The 7,929-nt window shown below is 35.2% G+C and overlaps 3 protein-coding genes and 1 long non-coding RNA gene across 4 annotated transcripts in view; all 4 read right to left on the bottom strand.

Moving 5' to 3' along the window:
• LOC106106468 (cytochrome P450 3A19-like) overlaps window positions 1-2,153 on the bottom strand; it is a 4,661-nt gene extending 2,508 nt beyond the window's left edge. The window contains exons 1-4 of the mRNA XM_013287047.1: window positions 2,049-2,153; window positions 1,419-1,571; window positions 752-936; window positions 5-79 (exon numbers count right to left, since the gene is read on the bottom strand). Of these exons, the coding sequence (XP_013142501.1) occupies window positions 5-79; window positions 752-936; window positions 1,419-1,571; window positions 2,049-2,069 (434 nt within the window). The 5' untranslated portion in view covers window positions 2,070-2,153. The remainder of the gene's footprint in view (window positions 1-4; window positions 80-751; window positions 937-1,418; window positions 1,572-2,048) is intronic.
• Window position 2,154: 1 nt separating this feature from the next.
• On the bottom strand, window positions 2,155-3,093 carry LOC106106782. The gene is made up of 3 exons (XR_001225826.1): window positions 3,007-3,093; window positions 2,454-2,612; window positions 2,155-2,220 (listed from the first exon to the last, which is right to left on the bottom strand). It is a non-coding gene; the product is annotated as an uncharacterized LOC106106782 (long non-coding RNA).
• Window positions 3,094-5,089: 1,996 nt separating this feature from the next.
• LOC106106519 lies at window positions 5,090-6,342 on the bottom strand. The gene is made up of 3 exons (XM_013287113.1): window positions 6,174-6,342; window positions 5,727-6,100; window positions 5,090-5,411 (listed from the first exon to the last, which is right to left on the bottom strand). Exons 1-3 carry the CDS (start codon window positions 6,199-6,201, stop codon window positions 5,172-5,174), a joined length of 642 nt encoding a protein of 213 aa, XP_013142567.1. The 5' UTR covers window positions 6,202-6,342; the 3' UTR covers window positions 5,090-5,171.
• A 224-nt stretch (window positions 6,343-6,566) lies between these two features.
• Window positions 6,567-7,929, bottom strand: part of LOC106106467 (cytochrome b-c1 complex subunit 2, mitochondrial-like) — a 2,917-nt gene continuing 1,554 nt past the window's right edge. The window contains exons 5-8 of the mRNA XM_013287046.1: window positions 7,499-7,674; window positions 7,155-7,274; window positions 6,892-7,059; window positions 6,567-6,677 (exon numbers count right to left, since the gene is read on the bottom strand). Of these exons, the coding sequence (XP_013142500.1) occupies window positions 6,601-6,677; window positions 6,892-7,059; window positions 7,155-7,274; window positions 7,499-7,674 (541 nt within the window). The 3' untranslated portion in view covers window positions 6,567-6,600. The remainder of the gene's footprint in view (window positions 6,678-6,891; window positions 7,060-7,154; window positions 7,275-7,498; window positions 7,675-7,929) is intronic.

The following is a 7,929-nucleotide window of genomic DNA, read 5'->3' as shown; positions in this document are numbered from 1 at the left end:
GTACCCCCCGCGTTGCTCCAGGATCTGCCGGTACATCTTGATGAAGTACTCAGTCGTCGCCTTCGGGAAGAATGTGAACCTGGAACATGTTACAACTTCGAGTGCTGCACTTCCACTTCTGTCAATGTCTTTAGTCGTAACGAACTACTATTACGTACTACTCCACCGAGGGTATCGTAGAAATGAAGATAATCGGCAACAGTTAAAATTATTGGCTAACTTTCTATGTGGAGGGTAACCCGCAAGTTGTTTATCAATGTTAATTAATTACATAGAAAACCACCAAAGTAGTAATATAAAAAATACTTTATAATAAAACACACACAGTGTCAATTTATCAATCAACCAGTTCGATAAGAAACATCCCAACGCAAAACATTTTTTTTTCTCGACAAAATGATAACTACATAATTTTTTTTTTCGTGCAAAACAGCATAAGATTAATAAATACTAATAGAAACGTAAGTCATTATGGCTGAATAGTGTTTTCGGCTCGACAACTGCGAAGATCTAAATAAACTTAATTCAATTTTAAGACTGCATTTAACAAAGGTCTTGGGTTTGAAAGCCTCCGTACCAATGTGATTTTCAATTATGTACATAATTTACCCGACGTTCTTACGATGAAGAAAAACATCGTGATGCAAACTGCACATATCAGCGATGAAATTCAAAGATATGTGTGAAGTCAACGCGCAGTGCAGCGTGTCTATGGCGTAGTCCCCCTAATACAGTGGGTTTAAACCTTTACCCGAAAATGTCATTAAAGTCGGGATAGAAGAATATCCCAGCCCAGCAGAGTCCGCGCCACCAACTGAACTTCATGAAGTCGAGTGTGACCGCCCGCAGCGCGCCGCGCCCCGACAGCGTCGCCTCGCTCACCACACCGAACGACGTCTGACCCACCACGTCCGTCGTGTAGTCAGAATACACCATCTTATAGGACACGGAATGGCTTCACTTTAACTCACAAATATTTCTAAATTACTATATTACAGCGCCGCATTTAACTAAACACACAACTCTTGTTCGATTGTCGATTGTTTCGCAGCCCATTCAACTGTTTAGTGGCACAACTAATCGAGTAGTGTAACCTCCATATAAGTTCATAGGAAAGCGAGACTAAACAGTTGTGCGATAGTTTAATCAAAAGTCTGCGCGTCTTAATCATACTAATATTATCTATCTCTTATTGAAGAAGTCCGATCTTGTCGATGGAGCTGTTCTAGTCCTTCCTCTCTTGCATCTAATACGACACGCCAACTATCTCCTTTATCTATTGTATATATGTTATTTTTAGTCTTCCCGTATTTCTCTTTTAATGACCTTATGAGATCGTATTTTGTTACCCCAGTGTCTTTCCTCTGTTCCTCTCATGTTCTGTGTCTTTAACTTTTTTATTTCTATCAGATACTTACTCTTAAGTTGACTTTATTATCTCTGTCCATGTCCATTTTGATCCTTTGTATGAGTTGTTGAGTCTTGTCAATGAATTGCCGCTGTTGGCTGCGCAGCTTGGCGGACGTGAACACGGGCGTCAGGCGCCGGCGCACCGTCGACCACAGCGGGCTCTGCATGGACCATGGTTACGTTCGAAGAAATATCGTGTAAGAAAAATAAAATGATAATGTAAATGTTAAATAAAAAGGGAACGTCTAAATTCTATACATCTGACGGTCTTTACAATACTTAACTTTTTTCTTTTCGTACTAATCTTACTTATATTAAAAATGCAAAAGTTTAGATTGGGTGGATAGATAGATATTTGTTAGAGTTTGTAGCCTAAACGGCTGAACGGAGCACGATGAAAGTTGGCATGAGTATAGTTTGAAAGATATCATAGGCTACTCACTTTTTGTTTGTTTTTTATTCCACGAGGACATATAAACAAGAAAAGTTTTGAAGGATGTTTCATACGTGTCTTCAAAAAGACTTAATGTATCTTGATGCAAGGCACAGATGTAGAACATAGTCTGTAAGAACACTTACTTACTTATGTTCTTCTGTACGCGTAATTATTTAGAAACATTCTTAAGTACATCACAAACCTTCATGGTAAAAAGATTCATAGAGCCAACAGGGTCCCTCTTGCCGCCGGAGAGATATCTGTCCCTAAAGATATGCGCGTCTTTAACGAGGATACGACGCGCTATCTCCGAACCACCACACACCAACGTACGGCGTGCGGAAACGTTCCGACAACTCCCGCATCCATACGCCCTAAGGAATATAAATAAATTAAACCTGAACGCGAATAACTTCAGCTTCAGATTTAATTTTTCTTCAATCAATTCACATTTATTAAAAGTAACCAATGTTTAATTTGTTATAAAACATGGCTTGCATTTAGAAACTTCTTTTTTTTTAATTATTACATAAGTACCAAATTCGGTAATGCAAGATACATTTTTATTGTAATCTACCAAAAATGTAGCTAATTAGAATTAACTGACCGGGTTTTTCTTCATCATAAATGTAAGGCTGCCAAGCAGCGGGTGCGGTGGCATGTGAGGCACGTGCCTTTTGGCCCAGAATTGCCTCATGTCCTGCCATTGCTTGAACAGCCAGAGCAGCACCAGGGCGGCAACACTAGTCAACAATGTTAGCAACATCTAAAACACAAATAGAAAACAAATGAACACTTCGCTTTATTTACATGTGGACTTTTACAAAGAAAAAACAATGTATTACTTAAGAAAGAACAATTTTGGACAATAAAATATTTTAATGATAACCTTTAGATAAGTAATATCGCAGTCCTGATAACTTACTATGTAAACTGTTATTTCTAGCTGTATATTAAAAAAATATTTAATTAAATATCTTCTTTATCAAAAATCTAACTTTGGTGAAAATGTTGCATTGAGGAAATTTCGTAACGTAACTTAACTCATAAGCTTCTAATCAGGACTTTTTATTCTACACGGACGGAGTCGCGGGCAAAATGTAATAATAAATATGTAATTATAATAACATTTACGTTTTTTTATTACATAATTATCTAACCTTAACCCCGATGTGTTTGCACAACAACTTCCAAGACAAGTTTGTCTTTAAATGTGTTTTTAATTCGCTTTTAATGCTTTTAAAAATGTATGTCACTGTAACATAACGTTCTCCGCCAAGCCTAAAATCAACTAGATCTGATAAAAGTTTGAAAAGTTAGGTCCGTTTATTTCTACCATTACTTTATAAATCTCAATATTTAAATACATCAAATAAACAATAAATATCGATAAATAATCGATTCATATAATTCAATGAAAGTAATTGTATAAAGCTAATCGAAATAAACGAAATTGAGAAAACTTTTTAATCAGTTAGAAGTAACAAGTAGTTAAGATTTACTAGAGTTCATGCATTTACATTACCAAATACATATAATACTAAGATAAAAAAAATCTTGTCTAACAATTGAAATGTAACATAAATTAAAACTTCTAGAGCCATTCCAACACTCTCTAACATTTTCGCACGATGTGCGGACTCGGGTGTATTTTTTTTTCCCATTAGGTCGATTGATTTGATTGGTCCAGCTAGCACCTCACAATACCACGACCACACAAAATACACGCGTCAAGTGGAAACAATTACGCGTTTCGTTTGATTCTTCGCTATTTTAAAGAATTCCGGTTGCGGTTTTGTCTTTGTATTTAATTCTATATCACGAAGGAAGCCTTGATCGTATGGGCAATGGGTTAATAAGTACACCCTTAATGTGTAAACACGGATAATATACGATACGAGTAGGTAAACTTAATGGTAATAGCGAACCAGACAATATAACATTTTGTCTAGTATAGTGATTCTCAACTTTTTTTTTGCGGCACATATTCAACGATTTCTAAAATTTGGCGGCACACAATTAAAAAGATAAAAAATATTTACTTACTATAACACACTGCAGAAAAGTTTATGAAAAAAAATTAAACATACGAAATAAACAAACATATACTTCAATAATAACTAAACGTTTATTAAGGGATTAATTACAAGCTAATACTTCAAAATTTGGCGGCAAACAAAAGCGCCGCGGCACAGTGGTTGAGAATCACTGGTCTAGTAACTTCATTGAGTAACAAAATTGTTTATCGCAGTTTCCTTGGACTAAAGCGTATATGTTTTTATTGCATATATTATACAATTATTTGTATAAGTAATATCTACCTTATAGATATACGAAAAATGATATCCAAGTCTTTGATAACCTTAACAATATTTTGCGTTCAAGTGTTCAACGTCATTTTATTTAATTATCCTGATATTGAACAATCAGCGGCGATAATACTGTCTGAAATCAGCGCTGGCTTTCAACTTGCAGAACCAAAACAGTAACTGGCGCCAGTGAGCCCGTATAGTTATTGCTAGGCCTGCGCTACTGTTCTACTTTAGTGGTAAAATGTGAACCAGGCATAAATCTTTAAATGATTTAGAGGTGACCTTGAGTTGTACACGCAATGTCTCCCCGCAACACTACGCTACATTTAACAATTTACGTGGACACTCGTGCGATGTACATAGTCCATGAGCTATTTTAACTGCGATCACCAATAATTATTACATTTTCTCGAAGTATTTGAACTTGTACCTTTGCGAATACGAAAAAAACTATTAAAACATATTAAAATGCGATTTTGATATAGCGCCATCTCTACGAACCTATGCTAATACTAAGCTCAGTTTGTAAAGAACTGAAGCAGTTTCTTTGTAATGTTCACAGATGGAGCTATTTACAAAACTTCGAAACAAGGTGAAATTTAATAAATTAAGAAGTAGCCTATGTTTTTCTCTAAACTATGTTCTACTTATATTATTTTTCAAGTATCACAGAGATTCTTTGAGTCGTTTTGGAGATACTTTATAGTAAAAAAATTCTATCCAAACTTTCTTATCTTACTTAAAAATGCGAAAGTTCAAATAGATGGATTTTAGAGTTTGTAGTCTAAACGGCTGAACGGATCACGATGAAATTTGGCAAAGCAGAAGATAGTCGGGAAGAGCACATACGATACTTTTTTTTTACGAGGTCGTGGGCGTAAGGTTGTTTATAATATCAGTAAGATTGAAGAAAGTAGGAAAAAAAACACAATTCATTGTTTTAATCTATATTTCCCTACTTACAATAAAATATTTTATATACATCTCGTGTTAAAATTTAACCATAAGATGTATTATGCCTTGTAAACATCAGTGTGTTTGTAGTTGATTTTCTTATCAATTCCGAGCAGCTGGCGTATGATGAATGCTGGCAGCCGCTTGTGTCTCCAGCGCGCTGGTAGCGGGGTATGATTGGCTTGCTCTATCTTGCTGGACACATACTGCTCCGCTGAGAACTCATTAGCTGCTTTCACCATCGCTAGCAGCTCATTCTGGAAGATCTTCTCTTTGATTTGACGTCTACGCTGCTTCACCTGTAATAAATGATTTAGTTTCAATTATATTATTAATACAATATCTTTTTATCACATAATTAAGTAGCGAATGAAGTAGCAGTCAGCTGAATTCAACAGAATAGCAGACTGCTTCAAAAGCAGAAAAGAATTAATGGGGCATTTGATGTACAGAAAGAAACAAATCACCTTCCTGTGCTTGGGGCTTTGTATGAATTTCTTTTTAGTCTCCTTTATTTCTTAAAATAATGGGAAAGGGGACTAAAAATGAATGGATTATAATCCCCTACATAAAAATAAAGAAAGTTACATACATAAATCATGTTAGATACTGACCCGAGCCCAACGGTGTCTCATTCTCTTCCATAGCTTGTTCCTTTGGTGCTTCTTCATCTTCTTGCGTCTGATGACGATAAGACGAACTGCATGCTTTTCCTCTTGTCTGATAGCTGGCAATCCAATCTCATCTTTACGCCAATTGGAGTCAATAATAGGCAAGATGGACCGAGGATTTATTATAGGGATGTAAGATAATGGATCTTGTTTTACACGACTTAATGGCTTATCGTTTATTTCAAATCCAATGCTTCGTGGACTAAATGTAATGCTTTTGCAGTTAATGATAGTGCTTTCTTTTGATACATATTTAGGTATCGTCTTACATTCCTTTAATGTGTTTAAAGCGGTGGCTATATTGACGCGTCTAAAATCTGAAATAAAGTAATAATTAAAGTTTTATTACATAAAATCTTAGCAATACATAACCTTAAAGATTATGCTTACATTTTATGGCGGTCTGTAGAGAATTCATTTTGTTCTGCTTTTTAACAACTGTGGCTTACATTCTATAAAAAAATTAAGTTAACGAGTTTATTCAGTTTATAAGTTCAACCGATAACTAAAAATAACAAAATCAAATATCGAACTTCACTGACAATGACATACATATGACAGTGATTTTTTCAGTGTTGCAAATTTCTTGCATGTGTGAAATTCAGAGTATATAATTTTTACAGATAATAAAAATAAAATCTTTTAGGCTTTTTAACCAGTTTACATCCTCTTTGGTTTATGTACAAACAATCGATAGTTCACATAAACACCTTTTTTTTTAAATGTCATGTACTTTCCATTTTATTAATTGAAGTCTTATACTGTAAGGAAAAAACATTTTTTTCCAATAACAAAAATTATTTATTTTCATAAGTACTCAGCGTCTACAGGCATATAAATCGTTTAGAGAAATTTCATCGACATCGCCAACAACTGCAAAGGCCATGTCACTTTCTGGAAAAAAAAAACATTATACCCAGAATTACACCCAAAAACAACACAACCTTTTTCTACAGGAAACGACCTTAATACTACAACTTAAACAAGTATCTAAAACATATTATTAGATCTAAAAGTTGGCTCTAAAACTTACAATTAAAAATGTGACGAGGTATGGTTTTATTCCACAAAATGTTAATAATATTAGGTTAAAAACCAGTACACTTACTTCTGCTTACAATATCTTTCGCCAGCTGCAGCACCTCTTCATTAGGAATGGAGTCTATGACTTTGTAAGCATTTAACGGTCCGTCAATATGCACTTTGTTAGCCATTTGCAGTCCAAGATTTTCAGATATATTAACGCAGTTTTCTTCATTTATAGCGAGATTTAATTCTGAAAATGGAGCGTATGTATCATTATCTAATATATGTGTTCTTGTGAAATTGCAGTAGTTTTATGTGTTTATTTTTTATTGTGTTTAATCTTACTAAGTCGCTTCTTGCCGTAGCTAATATGTTCGACATCAATTTTGTCAACGTTGGCCAACAGTTGCGCTGCTGTGATAGCCACTTTATTGGCATTCGTTGAATGACTTTTTGCAATTACTCCTGATAAACGAAAACCATAATTTAAAAGACGTAGAAACATGGATACTTTGCATTTGTAAATCAGTAAGGTGTGTGAAGCTTTTATTGGCACACTAGCGCCGTTTTGAAATATTAGCGCCCTCTTTCTTTCACACATATTGTGCTAATATCACTCTGATGATCACGTGTTACTAACAATATTTCGAAAATAATAACCACCAAGGGTTACCCACATTAATACTTACCAAATACTCCAGTCTCCATATAAGAGACGTTGAAGAGNTCGTAGGTAGGATAGAGTTCGTCACTCTGGCAGCCGAGGGGCGTCTTGTCGCGCACGATTTTGTCCAGCGCGCGCTCGCGGATCTGCCCAAACAACATCTCCCACGTCGCAGCCAGGATGGCATGCTTCATGAGGCAACTGCAAGTGGTAACATGGAAAAAGCGTTGTAAAAACATGTTTGCAAATTATCTATAAGACGAGTTTGTGTTTTCTACAATGGAACAGCGTCGTTGAGTATGGCTTAGACACCTCTAACTTAGTGTAGGCTTCGACCTTCAGTATTCTAAGAACACCATCGTAGCTTTCTAGACAAAAAATAGATATTTATATATATAATTTCGAATGATTCTATAGTTTATTATTTTTGGGTTAATAAGCATTGCTATTAAAATT

This window comes from Papilio polytes, unplaced genomic scaffold (assembly GCF_000836215.1).
Source record: "Papilio polytes unplaced genomic scaffold, Ppol_1.0 DF822178.1, whole genome shotgun sequence".
In the NCBI taxonomy this organism is placed as follows: Eukaryota; Metazoa; Arthropoda; class Insecta; order Lepidoptera; family Papilionidae; genus Papilio; species Papilio polytes.
This window is presented reverse-complemented; position numbering and strand designations above follow the sequence as displayed.